The 19,930-nt window shown below is 39.8% G+C and overlaps 1 protein-coding gene across 3 annotated transcripts in view; it reads right to left on the bottom strand.

Moving 5' to 3' along the window:
• Window positions 1-1,188: 1,188 nt before the first annotated feature.
• ALDH1L2 (aldehyde dehydrogenase 1 family member L2) overlaps window positions 1,189-19,930 on the bottom strand; it is a 56,872-nt gene continuing 38,130 nt past the window's right edge. Inside the window, exons 16-23 of one of the 3 annotated variants that reach the window (XM_057741615.1) lie at window positions 18,178-18,265; window positions 17,607-17,700; window positions 16,370-16,469; window positions 15,659-15,757; window positions 13,730-13,895; window positions 12,174-12,279; window positions 9,488-9,687; window positions 1,189-5,546 (exon numbers count right to left, since the gene is read on the bottom strand). In XM_057741615.1, the coding sequence (XP_057597598.1) occupies window positions 5,491-5,546; window positions 9,488-9,687; window positions 12,174-12,279; window positions 13,730-13,895; window positions 15,659-15,757; window positions 16,370-16,469; window positions 17,607-17,700; window positions 18,178-18,265 (909 nt within the window). In that variant the 3' untranslated portion in view covers window positions 1,189-5,490. Of the gene's footprint in view, window positions 5,547-9,487; window positions 9,688-12,160; window positions 12,280-12,921; window positions 13,100-13,729; window positions 13,896-15,658; window positions 15,758-16,369; window positions 16,470-17,606; window positions 17,701-18,177; window positions 18,266-19,930 lie in introns of those variants that run through there. The other 2 variants (XR_009054686.1, XM_057741616.1) reach the window with 2 other exon arrangements.

Here is a 19,930-nt window from a genome sequence, read left to right as displayed (position 1 = left end):
TACATCTTAAGCATCAGTGGTTCACAATCCTTAAGAAAGACAGGTTTACTATCTTTTGTCTTACTGATTGGTAGACTTTTCCAAAAAGTTTGATGTTGGAAGCTTTGTGGTTGACTCCCCACCATGTGTTCATGGAAAATCCTTGCCAGTGATTGGTTCAGGGATGGGCACGTGATGACCTTCCCAGAGAGGCACAAGTCAAGTCCTCTTAGTAGACTTTTGGGAAGAAAAGTATTGCTCATTCCTGAAAAGGAGGTACATGAAAAGATGGCTCCTTTCTTTTGGAATGTGGAGATCTTGTGACTGGATATGATTCCTGGGACTCTGACCTAGTGGCCACACATGGAGCCAGTTCTTGAGGGTACAGTTGGCACCAAGGAGAGCAAAATGAAGCAAGGAGCATCACTCAGTTACTGCATCAAATAACTGTCGGTCAGACTCACTGGATTTCTTGTTCCGCGACACAATACATTTTGTCAAAAAAAAAAGACCACTACCTTATGAGATATTCTCTTAACCTACTTCACAGATTTAAAAAAAAAGTCGCAGGGAGACACAAAGCAAATTTTTTAAAGCCTCACAATAGTAAGTTGTGGAGGCAAGTTTTCAGTTCAGCCAGCAACACCCTGCCATTGTGGAGCTACCAGTCACCATGCCACGAGCATAGGTTCTGAAGCTGCATTGATCCCAGCCACTCATCTTAGTTTTTCTATTTGTAAAATGGGGATAACAGTGTCCTCCCTTATGAGGTTTTAGTAAGAAATTAATGAGTTCATACCCATCACATGCTTAGAACAGTGCTTGGTAAGTGTGAGGTGTTATGATGCTCTAAGAATAATACACAGTGGTGGCAAAAATTTGGAGAAACCATTAGTAAGATTATAGATTGCCATATCTTTTTTTTTTTTTTTTTGGCTGCACTGAGCAGCATGTGGGATCCTAGTTCCCCGACCAGGGATCGAACCCGAGCCCCCTGCAGTGGAAGCACGGAGTCTTAACAACTGGACCTCCAGGGAAGTCTAAGATTGCTGTATCCTTTCAATCAGAGATTCCACCTCTAGGAATTTATTCTAATTAAGCAAATACAGTTTTGTTCACAAATTTCTATATAAGATTGCAACATTTAAAATAGCAAAAAGCAAATACTGTCCAACAACAGAGAACAAGTTGAATTAAAGCCACTGAACATAAACGCAGAGGTATGTTTATTGACACAGAAAGATGCTTACATATTGTTAATTGAAAAAAAGCAGGTAAAATTATGTACAGTATTATACTAGTTCTAAAAAAAGTATATTGGTGGAAAAAATCTGGAACAATCTCAAATATCTGTCGTTATTTGTGGAGAGTTTATAGCTGAATCTTACCTTCCCATTTTATTATTTTTACAAAATTAGATATTAATCATTTAAAAAACCCACTTGGGTATTATTTGCATAATAATAATAATCCACCCTATCCATCATGTCTCATGTCTGATAATCTACTAGCCCAGGTTCCCCTTGACAGCTTCTATTGTCTTAGAAGGCAGGTATGGGGAACCAATTTAGTTCCTTGCCCTGTCTCTAATCGTTTCCACAAAAGCTCTTGCAGTTAACATTCCAGTCTTCTTAGCTTTTTACTTTGACAAATATTTAACACATGCCTACTATTCATTACGCAGGGCCTCATTCAGCCATTGGCAGTAACAGCATCTTAGCTTGGTTAAGGACTACCAGCTTCACTGCGTGAGTGCCTGTTCTGCCACAGAATAGCCGCGTGATCTGGGCAGGTTACTTAACCTCTTTGATTTGAAAGCAAATATTTATTAAACTCCTCCTATGTGTTAGACACTGGAGATACAGCACTGGACAAAAGAAGCACCTGCCCACGAAGCGGACATTCTAATGGGAGGAGATCGGTGATAATAGCTATATGCTAGGTTGTGATAAGTGCTCCAAAAATAATGCAGGAGAAGGAGACTGAAGATGAGGTGTGAATGTGGGGATCTATGTGCCATTTTAGGAAGAGTGTGGTCAGCAAATGGATCTCTACTAAGATGATGTGTGAGCAGAGACCTGGAGGAGGGGAGGCAGCCAGCTGGGGCTGGTGTGTGGGGAAAGAGTTTCAGGAAGAGGCAGTAGTGTGCTGGTGTTGGCCCACACTTCCACATTTGTTCTAATTTCCACATTTGTTCTAATTTCCACATTTGTTCTAATTACATGCATCTCTTCCCAATTCCGTGTTCAGTGAAGTCAAGTTGGTAGCTTGAAATCAGCCTTGGTGAGAGCATTTATACACAGAAATCAGCAAATGCTACAAATCAGAGGAGTTTTTGTTTGTTTGTTTTCCCCCAGAGAGCCACTTGTTAAATATTTACCAGCACATCACTGGGAAGAAGGAGCAGTAAGTGCAAAGGCCCTGAGGTAGGAGTGTGCTTGGTGGGTTTGAGGAACATCAAACAGCCAGGGTGACTCAACAGAACGAGAGGGTAGTTAATAGATGAGGTTAGAGGTAGCCAGGAACAAAACCAATAGGACTTTGCAGGCATAGTAAGTACACTGGACTTTATTCTAAGTGAAATGGGGACCATTAGAAGGTTTTGAGCAGCGAAGTGACACCATTTGACTTAAGTTTTGAATAGAACCACACAGGGAGGAATCAGGAAGGCCAGTCAAGACTGGCGGTAACCTCTTGGTAGTGGTGAAGCCAGTAAAAAGAGCACCTCAATGTATTCATCTTTTCAGATGTTGTGAAGATTAAGTAAGTTCGCTTAGCATAGCGACTAGCAGACAGCCCCTCAGGAAATGATAGCTGTTATTATTGACAGATGCCAATCCCGGGGTGAAGAAGGGGTGCTCATATCTTATTAGGAAGACCAATAATTACAGCACCAAGTGGTAAGTACTATATTCCAGATAAGTGAGATTATAGAGGAGAGAGACTTAAAACCAAGTTGGGGGTAGGAAAGGCCAGGAAGGGTGTTTGAGCAAAAGGAGGAGGGGAGGAGCTGCTTTAGCAAAGGCACGGGGGAATGGAATTCAAAGGAAAATAGAACTTTTAAAAGTGTCCACACCTCCCCAACTCCCCAGTTCAGGGCTCAGATCACAGCTTTATCCTTTAGATTAGCAAAATAATCAGTGATCTGAAGAAACGGTGTGTTAATTAAATCACCTAGTTGGCTGTGGATGTTATGTTCCGATTCATATTCACTAGTAATTTTATAAATTCCCTGGAGCCTTTGATTCTGGACAGCAGTCAGATGTAAAAACTTAAGCCACTAAGAACTTTAGAACTCACTGTGGAAAAAGGAGTTCTTAATTTGGAGCTCAAGCATGGTTTTAGGAGATCTGTAAATCTCTTGAAGATATTTGCAGAATTAGGTGTGAACGTGTGAATTTGGGGCAGAGGGGAGCCATAGCTTTTATCAGATTCTCAAAGAGGTTTATGGCCCCAAAACGATTAAAAGCACTGCTATTGAGATTAACATTAGATGGTAAAAGTCAGTCTAGAAGAAATGGGCATGTTTTTGCTTGCCATTTCATCTATCATTAAAATACTTGGTAAAGTGATATTTTAAATCACATGAAACCAGTTAAAACACTGCCTTTAAAAAGTGGTTCCTTTATAATAAGAACTTTGTCATTTTCTTCAAATATGAACTTTCAATTTGGACCCAGCTGGGTCCACATGGAGAATTGCCCCCGTGCCAAGCTCTGAATGAGCTATGGTATAATAAAAAACGCCTACAGGCAAAACTTGCTGCGTTGATTACGCCAGGATCAGGCCTGATATTCTTCCTTTTGAATGTTTTCTGCCCCTGATTTTGTTATTGTCATTTTATTGATTACTGATTCCCTACATTCCTTTTCCGTTAAGCTGCCAAGTTTCCAAAGTAACAAGTAATCCTAAGGGCTTCTTCAAAGCCAAAGACATAGGAATGTTTACTGAAATTTTACTTTAAAAAGGAGGGCTAATGGGAATTAATTGCCCTCACCAGCTGCCAAAGACTCTGCAATTCAGGACCTCACCTTCCTATAGTCGTACATGGATGGTTATAATTTACTCACCTAACTAGTTTTGTCTGACAGTGGCCAATTATGTGAGCACTGCATGCGTTTAATAATTCCTGTTTCTTGAGCATACTATCGTCCAAACAGCCTAATTGTGTCATGTATAGTAGTCCACTGGATCCTTACAACACCTAACGAGATAGGGACTTTATCCCTATTTTATAGATTCCAGATCTGGGTTTTGAGATATTAGGTAACTAATCTGCCCAAGATCACACACCCAGTGAGTGGCAGAACCAACAGGTAGAAAACTGGAAAACCAAATATTCTAGAAGGACGAATGAGCCGTGGAAAGAAAAGCACCCTTTTCCTTGTACCACCGTCACTGTTCATCACATGGTATTTTCCAGTGCTGCTGTGTCAGGTACTGGGTCAGACAATGGAGGAGAAAAGCAGCATAGGGATCAATGGCTACTGGAAAGGGTTGTAGGGAAATTAATTCATTGAATTAATATATCTCACTATATTTTTAAAATAGTTACAAGGGAAGCATTTAACTTTTATTGAGTATTTACCACGAACAAAGCCCATGCAAGGTGCTTTACTAAGATTATTGCATTGAATCTTCATAATAAGGCTCCTGAGGGAGGCATTACTGTCCCTATTTCACATATAAGGAAACTGAGGCTCAGAGAAGTTACATACGTTTCCCAAAGTCACAGAGATAGTAAGTTGGTATATGAACAAAGATCAGCCTCCAAAAGCTATCTACTTTATAATACATCATACTGTAAAATCCACTTTAAAAGCTACTGACTAGAATATAAACTGTTTGGGGCCAAAGATCATGTCATAAAATTTTGTAAACTCCTCAGGATATAATATGGTACCTTGTACTTAGTAGGTACTCAAGAACTGTTTCTGGGTTGGTCACTCATCACAGTGGGTTGAAAAATAGAACATCAAAGGCACAAAGATGTATCTCATGTCAAAAGGGAAAAAAAGAAAAAGAAAAAAAAAAAAACTTCCTTCACATTCCTTAGAGGATATACTCTTCTGTGAGAGCAAAATTATAGAAAATCTTTTTAGTAACCCCATATGCCTGGTTCAGAGGTTAAAACCTGTACATATTATACAAAAGTTCCCAACAATGCACCTTCTGTATTATAACTGCATGATACTAATGCTGCAAGATGAACAATCATGACTAGGCTAGTCTTGGCAGGGGCGGGGGAACAGATATTTTAGAAATCTGTGTAGTATACAACACAGTCAAAACCCAACAACTACAAACCATGTTAAGGTATAAAGGGGATATTAGAAAATACTCAGGCACATGTGTAAATGCTTAGACACGTGGCCCGACCCTCTTCATGGTCCGTGTGTGTACGTTTCGGCTGGTGGCTGACACCTCCTTCCACAGCACAGCCAGGCTTCTTCAGTGTGGGGAGCTGAGGAGGGGTGCTGTCTGCGAGGGGTTCCTGATGATGGCGCTGCTCTAATATTCCAGAGTCACGGTCTTGGTTTTGAGGTACTCGTTTAGCGCTTCCTCACCTAGGGAAGAGAAAAGCAGTTGATGGACCATGTGCACAGGTGGATGTGATGCCGCCAGACCTTGGACACAGGTTCAGGCGTATCAGTCACTAAGCAAATAGAATGGGACTGAGGCAGTGCTTCTCAAACTTTAAACTTCGTGTGAATCACCTGAAGATCTTGTGACACTGCAGATTCTGATTGGATTAAGGCCAGCAGAGGTCCCAAGATTATATACGTCTAACCAGTCCCAGATGATGCTGATGCTTGTGGTCCACACTCTGAGGAGTAAGGGGGTTTAGACCGGCTAACCAGGCCTTCTAAGGACCAGAGTGTTGGCTTAATCTCTACCCCAAACCCTTCTCCTTTATTTCCCAGCTTGATGACAAATCTCTATCTCTGTTCCTTGCCCATCTAGGCTGAACAGAAGTGATCAGGATACTGTCCTTCCAATTACATTAAATGAAGCAGCATAGAGCAGAGGAAAGAAAGTTTGAGATCATTTGGTCTCATCTAATTTTAAAGAGAAGGGAGGGACTTCCCTCGTGGTGCAGTGGTTAAGAATCCTCCTGCCAACGCAGGGGACATGGCTTTGATCCCTGGTCCGGGAAGATCCCACATGCCTCGGAGCAACTAAGCCTGGGCGCCACAACTACTAAGCCTGTGATCTAGAGCCCATGAGCCACAACTAACCAGCCCATGTGCCACAACTACTGAAGCCTGTGTGCCCAGAGCCCGTGCTCCACAAGAGAAGCCACCACAATGAGAAGCCCGCACACCGCAGTGAAGAGTAGCCCCCATTCACCACAACTAGAGAAAGCCCTCGCACAGCAATGAAGACCCAATGCAGCCCAAAATAAATAAATAAATAAGTCTTGATTGTAAAAATAAAGTATAATAAAACCACACTCTTAAAAAAATAATAAAGATAAGGCAAATGCAGTCTTCCTGATTTATGTAGTATGTTAGAGACACAGAGAGCATATCCAGGAAAAAATAAATGGGTCCGCCTTTCTGTTTCTATTCCGTTCCTATTTTGAGCTACCACAGTCATCGATTTCTACAGCAGTTAAAGGGCATGAATACCACAGGTGAAACTAATGAATATATGATTCTGGAAGTTGAGCTAAACCCAGGTTTGTTAACATTAAAATAGAATCACCTTAGGGAGGTTTTAAAATTCCTGATCCCAGGTCATACCCTAGACCAATTAAATCAGCATCTTTGCATTTTTTTTAAAGCTCCCAGGTGGAGAAGAATCAAGATGGCGGAATAGGAGGACGTGCGCTCACTCCCTCCTGCAAGAGCACCGGAATTACAAGTAACTGCTGAACAACCATCGACAGAAAGACACTGGAACTCACCAAAAAAAAACACCACCCCACATCCAGAGACAAAGGAGAAGCCACAATGAGACGGTAGGAGGGGCGCAATCGCGTTAAAATCAAATCCCATAAATGCTGGGTGGGTGACTCACAAGCTGGAGAACAGTTATACCGCAGAAGTCCTGAGGGTTCTGAGCCCCACATCAGGCTTCCTAACCTGCCGGTCCAGCAACGGGAGGAAGAATCCCCAGAGAATCAGACTTTGAAAGCCAGCGGGATTTGATTGCAGGACCTCCACAGGACTGGGGGAAACAGAGACTCCACTCTTGGAGGGCACACAAAAAAGTGTGCTCACCAGGACCCAGGGGAAGGAGCAGTGACCCCATAGGAGACTGAACCAGACCTACCTGCTGGTGTTGGAGGGTTGCCTGCAGAGGTGGGGGGCAGCTGTGGCTCACCGAGGAGACAGGGGAACTGGCAGCAGGGGTTCTGAGAAGTGCTTATTGGCGTGAGCCCTTCCAGAGTCCACCATTAGCTCCACCAAAGAGCCTGTAAGCTCCAGGGCTGGGCCACCTCAGGCCAAACGACTACCAGGGTGGGAACACAGCCCCACCCATTGGCAGACAAGCAGATTAAAGTGTCACTGAGCTCCACTCACCAAATCAGATTAAAGTTTTACTGAGCTCCACCCACCCAGCCCAACCCACCATCAGTCCCTCCCATCAGGAAGCACCCACGAGCCTCCTAGACAGCTTCCTCCACAAGAGGGCAGACAGCAGAATCAAGCAGTATCAGCACTATTTCATCTTGTGGAACTGAAACTCACAGCCACAGAAAGACAGAAAATGAAAAGGCAAAAGACTTTGTACCAGATGAAGGGACAAGATAAAACCCCAGAAAAACAACTAAATGAAGAGGAGATAGGCACTCTTCCAGAAAAAGAATTCAGAATAATGATGGTGAAGATGATCCAGGACTTTGAAAAAAGATTGGATGCAAAGATCGAAAAGTTGCAAGAAAAGTTTACCAAAGACCTAGAAGAATTAAAGAACAAACAAACAGAGATATGCAACACAATAACTGAAATGAAAAATACACTGGAAGGAACCAATAGCAGATTAACTGAGGCAGAAGGGTGAATAAGTGACCTGGAAGACAGAATGGTGATAATCACTGATACGGAAAAGAATAAAGAAAAAAGACTGAAAAGAACTGAAGACAGCCTAAGAGACCTCTGGGACAATGTTAAATGCACCAACATTCGCATTATAGGGGTCCCAGAAGGAGGAGAGAGAGAGAAAGGACCTGAGAAAATACTGGAAGAGACTATAGTTGAAAACTTCCCTAACATGGGAAAAGAAATAGCTACCCAAGTGCAGGAAGCGCAGAGAGTCCCAGGCAGATAAACCCAAGGAGAAACATGCCAAGACATATAGTAGTCAAATTAAAGCTCCCAGGTGATTCTAATCCAATGTGCACCTGGGGACCATTGGGCTGAGGGGGTTTCAAATTAGGAGAGGAAGAAACTGTTAGACAAAGTCTACTATTTTATAATAAAACAGACATGAAGTGGGTCGATCATTCTTTATCAAAAAACAAGTGGAACACTGTTGCCTCACTTTATAATTTCCCTAAGAAAATTTCCCCCTGTGTTTTGCATCCAGGGATGAAAGCCAGATTGAAGACGTGAAAAAAAAAATGCCTTTACCTTCAACTCAATGGAATTTAAAACGAGAGCCTCTTTTACTGTTGCAAATACATTGCCAAAAGTCATGATGAAATAGAAAATGTAAAAATACTTATGTTAGTGGACTGTAATTTTGGTAAATCACAAGCATTTCAATTTTTGAAACAACTTGCCAGACTGACTGTGGGGCGTGAGAACATGAGCTGCACAGCTGGACTGCCTGGTTTTGCGTGCTCTTTGCCAGTAGCTGGCTGGCTGACTTCAGGCAAGTTATGCAACCTCTCTGAGCCCCATTGTTCTCATCTGCAAAAGAAACATAATACTAGCACCTAAGCTCCCATGGCTATTGTGAGGACTGCTCGTGCTATTATAGGTAGAGTCTCAGAATAGGGCCTGGTACGTATTTAGTGTTCAAAGTAAGCTATAACTGGAAATGTGATAGTGTTGCTGCCCACAGTGAATTATATTTTGGGTTCTCTGCAGACTCTCAATCTGCGCTCCCAGATGCTCAGAAAACCCTGCCAGTTTCAGTGTTGACTCTGAAAGACTGCCAGGCGGCTCAGAGACAGGATTCTTCTTGGGGCTAGCTGGTTATTGCCTTCTACCCATTTTCCTCTCTTGGTTCCACTTGGTCCCATGACATCTAAACCAAGTTCATGCTGAATGTCAGGTAAAAAACTAACAACAAAAGATACTGTCAGGGTTTTCTTTTCAACATGAATCTTCTTTTTTCAAAGGAAATACTTTTGCACACAATTTACATACTTTTCTATGTGTATGTTATGTTCAATGAAAATGTTTAACATTGAAAAAAAAAAATCAGTACCCTTGAAAGCCCAGATCCAGCTGCCATGCAGGAAATGCCCTTCAAAGAAACACACGAATGTTGCATGAAGCATGAAGCACACTATTCTGTGATGGGCAGTAGAAAGGGAAAGGCATACTCATACCTAAGTCTTTTCCAAAGCCAGACTGCTTAACTCCGCCGAAAGGGGCCGCCACATCCGTCTTGTTGTAGGTGTTAATAAAAACAGTTCCTGCCTCTAGTTTTTCACTCACATACATAGCTTTATTTATGTCTCTTGTAAAAACCCCGGAGGCCAAGCCGTACTCTGTATTATTTGCTCGCTGCAACACTCCATCGATGTCCCTACAAGATGTTTTTAGGAAGACATAAAACCTCGTTAAATGTAAAAGCAAAACACTTTCATTTTATGTTCTGTTTTTTGCCTTCGTGCTAGAAACAGGAAAACATTACTGCCAATGTGCTTACATTTTTATAAATGAAATATTCCAGGCGTACACCAAAAGAAACTCCCAATGAAATATTACAACCCTAGTACTGTATTCTTCATGTTGTACATCATGCAACACCTTTTAAAATCTGAAGTCATCTTTTCAATCTTCTTCATTGCTTCTCCTTCATGACTACCCCATTTATTTTCTTCTCCCTAGAGCTTCATTTAGAGATATATTCTCAGGGCGCCTCCTACGTCCCTCCATCTATCCAGATTTTACAGGCACAGTTCAAGCCTCATTCATCCCATGCCTCACCCTGAAGCCTTCCCAGATCCCACCAGTGCCCCAGTTTAGGCAGTGGAGTGGAGTGGCCTGGTGAGAAGGCTGTGCAGTCAGACTGCCTGGGTGACCTTGGGCAAATGACTTCACCTCCCCCTGCTTCTGTTTATTCTTGTGAAAAAATGGAAATAATAATAATAATAGCACTTGTCTCATTGTCATGAGGATTAAATGAGTTAACAGTGTCTGGAACACAGGAAATGCTCACTGAGCTATAATCGGGTACCAGGTATTCCTGCAGCTCAGTATTTTGGTTTAACTTTTCGTGTATTTGTGGTTCACCTTCTAGCTAGACTAGAAGTTCCTGAGGGCAGGGAGAACATCTTATTTTTCTGTATACTAGGGTGTTACAGCATCAAATGAGAGTGAACTCAATTCACATGCTAATCCAATAAAAGGGTAGTAAAACCCTCCCCTAAGTGGGTCTGGTGACTTTCCTGCCTTTTGATGCAGTCTGTGTACAGCCAGGTAAGTGCAGACATGAGCCTGCTCTTCTCTCAGTTGGGTCCAGTTCCAGCATGCCTGCCATAGTGTGAGGATCTCATCTTTATGAGTGTCATACTAATGTTAAAAGATGCATGAATTTTCTACAACATGGCCAGTAAATGCAAGCCAAGATTTCATCTGGGGCTCTGGCAAAGAAACAGGATTTCTGTTCCAAAACTGGAGGAAAAATTAGTTGTGCTGAATTCTTTGAGAGACAGCATAGGCTTCAAGGTGGTACTTTCCCAAGGGATTTTGAAAGGTAATCTTGACTATACACAATTTTCAACTCTCATGAGAAATGTGGAATCTAAGTGGGAGTGGACTGAGGTTCTGCTAAAACTCTCACCCTTGATGCATTGCACCTGATTGCACCGCAAATATTTATAGACTGGACTAAGGCCCAAAGATGGCTGTATGCCATTGTGCATTGAGGACTATTGAGAGGACATAGCTTCACAGCACACCTTGACCACTTCTAGAATAATAACTAGCATAATGATTAATGGCACCAACAGCAAACACTTGACATTTAACTTTTACACTGACCTCAAAAGGTAGATACTATTAATAACCCAACTTCACAAATAGAGAAACTCAACAGGGGAATTAAGTAAGCAGCCCAAGCCCACAGAGGCAGTCAGTGCAGACTCTACCCACTGCACCTCCCACTAGGCCTTCTGGGGTTAATTGCCTGTCTCCTTGTCTGTCTCGCCTATTAGATGGTGACCTCCTTGAGGACAGGACCTGTTACTTATCTAGACTTACATCCCCTAAACCTGGCTTCTAATATCTGCATGTTTAATGTGAAGACCAAGCTATGGGGGAATTTATAATAAGGAAAAGAGGTTAATAGGGCATCCTTGGATCAGTGTGTCAGAAGGCTACTCACTACAGCTTAGTGTCCCCAAAGGTCTCTTACAATATGTCTATCAAAGAGCAAGAAGCCCTTCTGAATTCTGTATTCTGTTTTCTCATTGGTTAAAGGAAAACTAAAGCCAGAATTCTGAAGAACAGTGTGCAGTATACCTTGAGAGTCTATTGTATTAAATATTCTGATATGAGCTCAGTTAACATACGGCCCTCTTTGATATGCTAAAAAACACTTTGGAAAGTTTCAGGCACCATAACAAACCAGTATGTCATTTACGGTTGATTATATGGTGATTGTGAACATTTCTACAAAGAGCTGAGTGTTAGGCTTTCGGGGGTATGATCCCCTATGGAGAAAACGCTCTTTGGGGAAATCAGATTTCATAGATGCTGCCTTCCCAAGAAATGTAAATTCGAAAACCCGTTCTGTTATTCTCAGTTACTGACCTCACCCCAGAGATATCAAATGTTGACTGTACGAAAACTAAAACTTAGCAAACATCCCATGATATCAGCCCTTAATTTAAGCTGAGGAGCAAAAATATATTACAGTCTACATTGGTTAGCATTCTCTTCTAATTATTTGTCAATTATTCTTATGGTAGAAAATTATATGTTCATTGATTTCATGCTCTGTATATAGCACAATGGCAGAAAAAAAGTATCTAGGCAATTCGGTCAAATTATACCTGAGGAACATACCCATTTTGGAATTTAGAAATGACCATAATAGGCCCGAAGGATTCCTCTTTGGCAAGATACATGTGGTCTTCCACATCTGTGAAGACAGTAGGTTCCATGAAAAAGCCTATTTGAAAAACAGAAGAAAATAACATCAATTACAGGGTAATTTTCAATTAGTAGTTCTCTCATTTAATTACATTATAAATTCTTTTCTTCCCTTCTGGGTCAGTAAAACTAAGAAGGCTTTCATTTTCCTATTTGGTGTTAGCATTCCTAGGTTCTTATATTTTTAATGTCCTTATTACAAAAATTTCAAACATGTAAAAGTAGAGAAAATAGTATAATGAATAGTAAAATAAATCTTTATGCATAGTTTGCCATATGTGATTCATTTTTTTCCTTGCTGAAATAGTTTAAAGCAAATTCCAGAGGTTACAATTTATACTCTTAAGTATTTCAGTACAAAACTGTGAAAACCAAGGACATTTTATTACATACCACAATACATTAGCACACCTAACAATTAAAGCTAACTCCTTATTCATAGTTTATTTTACATTTCAATTCCTTGTTTTAACTTCTAATTTTTTAATTGAAATGCAATTGACATATAATATATTAGTTTCAGGTATACAACATAATGACTTGATACTTGTATTTAATTTCTGATTTCTAGAAAATACCTTTTTGTAGTTGCTTTGTTTGATTCAGGATTCAAATAAGTACCGCATTGCATTTGGTTGTTAGATAGCTTGTGTCCACTAACCTGGAATATTTCTCCCCTTTACCCTGCCCCTCATTTTTCATGCCACTGATTTGTTAAACAGACTGTTGCAGCTGTCCTGCAGAATATTTTCCACATCCCAGATTTGTCACTGCTTCCTTGGGATGGTATTTAACTTGTTCCTCTATCCCTTGTATTTCTTGTAAATGGAAAATATGACCTAAAGGCATGATTAGATTCATGGTTAAACATTTTTGGCAAGAATACTTCATAGGTGATACTGTGTTACACACTGAATCCCATCGGAGCACATCATATTCAGCTGTCCTGCTGGTGCACAATCTAATTACAACAGTAAAACATGAGGTTTTACAGTTGCTGTTTGTTTTTCTCTCCTTTTGGGTATCATGACGTGGAGCTATTCACATACTTCTAACAAGTACTACGTTAGACAACAGGAGTGAATCCTTCCCAGGCTAAGCTGGCTGAGCTGAAATCTTGCATTGCCAGGGATGAAAAGCACCAGAGCCTGAACAACACCGCTACCCATTACACTTGTTTACTGCACAGCTAAGGGCCTGTCACATCCATTTTATTTGATTTTCACAGCCTCATAAGGCAGGATGTGTACATTTCTTCGCATTTTACGACTGAGGCTCAGAAAAAATGAGGTTGAAGATATCACAGCTTATAAGTGTCCAAGCAGGATCTAGAAAGTAATTCTTCTGATCATAACATAAATGCCACTGTTTACTTTTGAGGCAAGATGGTGCTGTAACGAAAACTGTTACCATTTATTCCAACTTAAGAAGTTGGGCCACCCGTATTCCTCCAACGGAGGTGATCTTACCTGGCCTTTGGACTTGTCTTCCTCCATACACCAAGGTGGCCCCCTCTTTCACTCCGGCTTCACAGTATTGCAGAAGCTTTTCCAGATGGGCCTTATGGTTTTGGGGCCCGTGATCAGTAGATCTGTCAAGTGGATCACCAATTTTCATCTTTTTAATTTCTTCCACCTGTATGTCACCCGGTTCACAAAACACAATTGACTGTTAATAATAATAATGGATACCCTTGACTAAGCTTCTTCTGTGTGATGGGTGTTGTGCTAAGCTGTTCAAAGATGTGTCCTCATTTAGTCTTCACAGTAGCACTGGAGGTAGACATTTATTATTTCCATCTTACGTATGAGGAAGTCGAGGATCAGAGAAGCTAAGTGACTTGCCCAAGGGCGTACAACCACTAAATACTGTAGAGTTTTCTTGACGTGAAAGCCCAAGCTTTTAACCACTGCATTTTAATGGAACATAAGCAACATATACTAATTTAAAATTATCCTGAATGTTAATGCATTAAAATAGCAAACCTGATGTTCTGGAATTTTTGTTAATACAGCTTACTTAGACACTTCATGGCAAAATAATTTCTAAAATGGCCACATTGTTGTCTTTTTCCTCTCCCCAAATATGGCAGACTGCACTTGTGAAATTTTCATGGTACAGCCACAACAGAGGATATGCCAGAATGTTCCAATGAAAAACCATCTTTATCGAACAATGTTCATTGCTGATATATACCCCTTGGTTATCTTAAACTACCTCTGCATTTCCTGATGTTAAGTCCAATTCTAATAAGGAGAAAGAATGGGCGTTACCATGACCCCACAGGGCCATGAGTTTGAATTCAGGTCTGGCAATAATCCCTCAGTGAGTGCTCAAGACATAGCTGTGGAACGAAGAAATGAACACTCTTCCTATGTGTGCAAAACATGTTTATTGATGGACTGATACGGCAAATCCTTGACAGTTCTGGTCTCAGCACTTGAAATTTCAACCAGTTGCAGTTATGAAAACCCATGACGTGTAGTGCTGTAACTTGTATTGTACTGAGGCACAAAATTGAATGACAGGGATGTTCCTGAAGCAGCCACTGCCCACCACCTGCCTCTCCATATGACTTCCTTGTTTTCCACGCTGATGAGGAAAGGTGCCTCATGATGGGGGAACTGGCGCTGAAGGGAAAAAAGCTGGGTGCTGGTTTTTTAAATAGAAACAAATTCGTGATTACTATTACCATAACAACAATATAGTGTAGTATGTTTAGAGTTCATTTTAGCCACAGAATTCATCTTAATAGTTCTATGAATGACTTTTAGTCTCATATTTATGGAATCATGCCCAACTACAGGGGGTATGTATATATGTATCTATCTATCTGTCTATCTTAGTGGAGGAAATAGTATGCTATTATTTAACTGTAAATTCAGCATTTGTAAGAATCTAGTAGTATATCTCTCATAGCCAATTTAGGGATTTATAATAATCTAGGAGTATATCTTCCACAAATATGAAGGATCTAATATACTATAAATGCAGAGCAAGGTATAGGTAGTAATAGCTCTTAAGTATACTTTATCAGCTTTTCTAACATAGACATAACTTTTTACTATGAAAAATTGTAAGCACTTATAAAAGTGGGCAAATAATATAACGAAACTCCACGTACCCATCAGTCAGCTTCAACAACTGCCAACTCATGACCATTTTTTTCCCCCACTTTCTCCCTCCCCTTTTGGGTTATTTTGAAGCAAAGTCCAGATACCATAACCTAATCTGTGAATATGTCAGAAAGTACTTCTAAAAGATAAGGATTGTGTTGTTTTTTGAAAATATAACCACAGTGCTATCATCACATCTAAAAATAATAATCTCAGAAGCACTTTTAAAGTAAAGGCAATTTCTATACAACTCACAGGGCAAACGTGAAGATGCTCACTTACCACTCTTGTCACAAATTCATCGTGGATGGATTCTTCCACAAACAGCCGACCAGCTGCAATACAGTTCTCTCCTTTGTTGAAAAATACTGCTCCCATGCCCTTTGGCAGCAAAAGAGAAAATATTGTTATTACTGGGGAAGTCAAGATTATTATAAAATTGCACACACTGAGAATTAGGTGTTACTGGAAGACAGCAGACAACACAGAGAAGTCAGGAAAGAACACAAGCCCTTGGCCTAGTTAGTGATGCTTGGAGATTCTTGGTTTTGATATTTTTAGGAATTTTGCTTCTCCTTTCCCCCTTCTGGTCCATGAGTACTTAAAAAAAATGTACATAATAAGGACATAGTGATAAAAACAGATTTTGTGTTATAAGAAAATTTAGATTATGCTATACATTTAAATGTAATATTTGTATACTGAATTTTGCTTTTAAAATTGCTACATCAGTTTATATAAATCATAAATGTTTATAAATCTCTACATCAGTTTGTAAAAACCTGGCCTCCAAGTTTTAAAAACGTCTTTAATTATAATGACATTATTTTTTAAATTAAGTGCCCTGAGCAGTCCCAAATCTAAGCATAAAGAGAATGGTTTCTGTTTATGATTAGATAAAACCAAACCTCACTCTAAGGTTCCTGATAAACAAGGAGGTGAAATGTGTTTCAGAAGTAGGCACCTACTTAATTGGATTTGACCTACTCTTACCATTCGCACAGCGTTGTCAAGTTCACAGTCACTGAATATAATAAGTGGGGATTTGCCACCAAGTTCAAGGGAAACTTTCTTCAAGTTGCTCACAGCACAGCTAGAGAAAAATAAATGGAATAAGAGCATTTAGTTTGTCTATCAGTTTCTCTCTCTTGTTTCTTCAACCATAAATGACTACTTAGCATGGAAAACATAATTAAGCCTCAGAAATACTAAGAAACTTATTCAAAGACAAAACATGAATGGTAGAATGCTGATAACAGTTGCAGCTGATGAGCACATGGGAGTTCATTACACTTCTGTGAGCTTTGTGAATATTAGAAATCTTACATAATAAAAACTTGCTGCTTTTTAAATTCTGTGGTCAAATGATTAGAGATTCTCATAGGTAAATTCAGATTCTTTGGGTATAAGAATTTTGGTTACATAAAGGCCTGCCAAAGAATTTAACCTTTAACTAGATTACTGGCACATTGGGGAAAAAAATATCAGTTTTTAGAAGTATACTGTTTATTTCCCCCTATTTGCAAAAGTATTGTTATTTAAAACATTTAAAACATATTCTTAAAAATTCAGAAAGAAAAAAAATCACAAAGTTCCATTCCATGGCTCAATGATGACTGTTTTTTTGTTTTTGTTTTTGTTCTTTTACCATTTTGATATACTTATTTCTGGCCTGTGTCCAAGCACAGCCTTTGCCTTATTTAACATAGTTAAGATCACCCAATATATAATTTTATACTTTATTTTTCTTTCCATTTACCATTTAACAACACTCCAATGTTATCAAAACTTCTCCGTGACCGCACAGCATTCCATTAACTGCCTTATTTTGGACATTTGGATGGTTTGCATGTTTTTGAACTAATGTTACTGCTTTTTAGGAATTCATTTTATAAATAATCCAGATTTGTCTTTTATATGTCTTTTCAGTTTCTTACTTATGCTCCAAAACCAATTTGGGCCACAGCTTTAGTACCGAAAATGTTTTGTGCCAGATTGTTAAAGCCTGAAGACTTTCAATACAACTCTGGTTTTACAGACTTCGGGCTTTACACTTTGGAAAGTATTTTATTGTATTCAAACATTTCAATACCTCGCTGTGATAAGATTTCTCTTCTAAATTCGATGTGATTTTTCTCCCTCCAAAAGCACCTTATTTAAAAAAGCGAAAACAAAGCCAAAGTCCTGGTTTAACAGGATTTTTAGCAAATCAACACACTAAAACCAATACCTCTTCATGATCTGTTTGCCAATCAGAGTGGAACCAGTAAAACCAAGTTTGCGGATATCAGGATGTTCAGAAAGGCGCTGTCCTGCTATGCCACCTGTGAAATTATGCAATAAAACAAAAAGTAAAACATTATCAAATTCTTATGGTAACGGTGGCTTTGAATTCATTGAAGTAGATTTCTAAGCTCTCATTTAAATCTTAGTTTTACATTTCCTGTACTAATAACAAAGTGACAAAAATCTGAATAATATCTTCCATGCAATTGTCAGTACCCCAAAGATGGGTATGCCTTGATTTTTTAATCTTCCAAAGTAATTTTTAAAAATTGAAATGGGCCACTGTAGAGTAGTTTTACAATGTTGTACAATTTCCACCCCTCCCACTCTACTCATCCACCACTGTATTTCCACTTTAAGATTTTAGCACATTTGGTAACTATGTTTATGCTTAAGTGTCTGGTAAACTGTATTTGGTTTTAATATAGTTATGTCAGGACAAGACTCCAGTGGGAAAACTCAGCTACCCTTGTACCACTCACTAGTTAGAGCAAAGTGGGTCCTTGTGGGCTTACCTGAGCCTGGAATGATGTTGATTACCCCCTTTGGAAAGCCTGCTTTAACAGAGAGCTCTGCAAACTTCAAAGCAGTCAAAGGCGTGACCTGAGCAGAAGCAGACAGCAATTACCTTCTTCAGATTCTGTCCTGTCCTTTAGATCAGTACCCAGCTTTTCCTTTTATGGCCACACTAGAGTTCATTTTATTTTTTCTTTTATTTTGACATAATTTCTGACATAGCAAAGTTGCAAAAAATAGTGCAAAGACTTCCTATGTATCTGTCACCCAGATTCCTCAAGTGTTAACATTTTACTATGTTTGCTTTATCCTCTCTCTTTATGTCTTGAAACTGTTTAAGGACTAAGATACAGATATGTCCCTTTACCTGTAAATACTTTTGTGTACATTTCTTTAAAACAAAGGATTCTTGGACTTCCTAGGTGGTGCAGTGGGTAAGAATCCGCCTGCCAATGCAGGGGACATGGGTTTGATCCCTGCCCCAGGAAGATACCACATGCCGTGGAGCAACTAAGCCTGTACGCCACAACTATCGAGCCTGCGATCTAGAGCCCGTGAGCCACAACTATTGAGCCCATGTGCCGCAACTACTGAAGCCCATACGCCTAGAGCCTGTGCTCTGCAACAAGAGGCCACTGCAATGAGAAGCCCGTGCACCATAATGAAGAGTAGCCCCCACTCACCGCAACTAGAGAAAGCCCGTGTGCAGCAACGAAGACCCAACACAGCCAATAAAATAAATAAATAAATAAATAAATAAATAAATATATAAAAAAAAAAACCCAAAGGATTCTTTTACATAACCACAATACAATTATCAAAATCAGGAAATTAACAACTGGTAGAATACCTAATTTACACTCACTATTCAGTTTTTACCAATGGTCTCAATAATGTGCTTTCTAGAAAAAGAAAATCCAAGATCAGGCATCGCATTTAGTTACCACGTCTATAGTCTCCCTTCCCCTGGAAGAGATTCTGAGTATTCTTTTATATTTCATTACCCTGACATTTTTGACAAACACAGGCCGGCTATTTTGTTCAGTGTCCTTTTTCTGGATTTGTCTGTACTTCCTCATGACTAGATTCAGGCTATGCACCTTTGGCAAGAACACCACAGGTGTGATGGTGGGTTTTTCTCAGTGCATCATATCAGGAGGAACATGCTGTTGAATAGTCCCAGTGTTGGAAATGTTAATTTTGATCCTTTGGTAAAGGTGATCTGCCAGGTTTTATCCTTCTTTCTTTTCATATTTGTAACTCTCTGTAACAGCGAAAAACATAGCTCCCCATAGCCACAATATATTTACTTATTTGCTTAATCCTAAAATGTACAGAAAGTAATTTGAGAATGATTAAGCCATGTCCCTACGAAATGAAAAAAGAAGCCTGCTAAATTCAATACTTATTTGCAGTGTTCTCGCCTCTAGTCTGAGCACATGTAGTCCAAATGTCAGTCAGAAGTTACCTGGGTTAGTGCTTCCTCTCTCCTTTCGGTGTGCTGATGGCAGTCATTTGAAAATTGCCTTGATTGATTTATTATTTGTATTCGATTTTGGCCTCACCTATGTTGATTATATTTCTTTTCTTTATTTGTTCATTTGCTGTCTTGTTGAGCATGGGAAACATGCTTTCAAAAGTGAGGACTATACAAAAGCACGTTCAGAGAAGTGCTATTCTCCTGTGCAAGCAGCCGTCCCTCTCCAGTATCCTTTACACCTCATCCTCCCCAAGTCTTGTAGTTAGCTAATC

The sequence above is a fragment of the Hippopotamus amphibius genome, chromosome 7 (assembly GCF_030028045.1).
Source record: "Hippopotamus amphibius kiboko isolate mHipAmp2 chromosome 7, mHipAmp2.hap2, whole genome shotgun sequence".
NCBI lineage: Eukaryota > Metazoa > Chordata > Mammalia > Artiodactyla > Hippopotamidae > Hippopotamus > Hippopotamus amphibius.
This window is presented reverse-complemented; position numbering and strand designations above follow the sequence as displayed.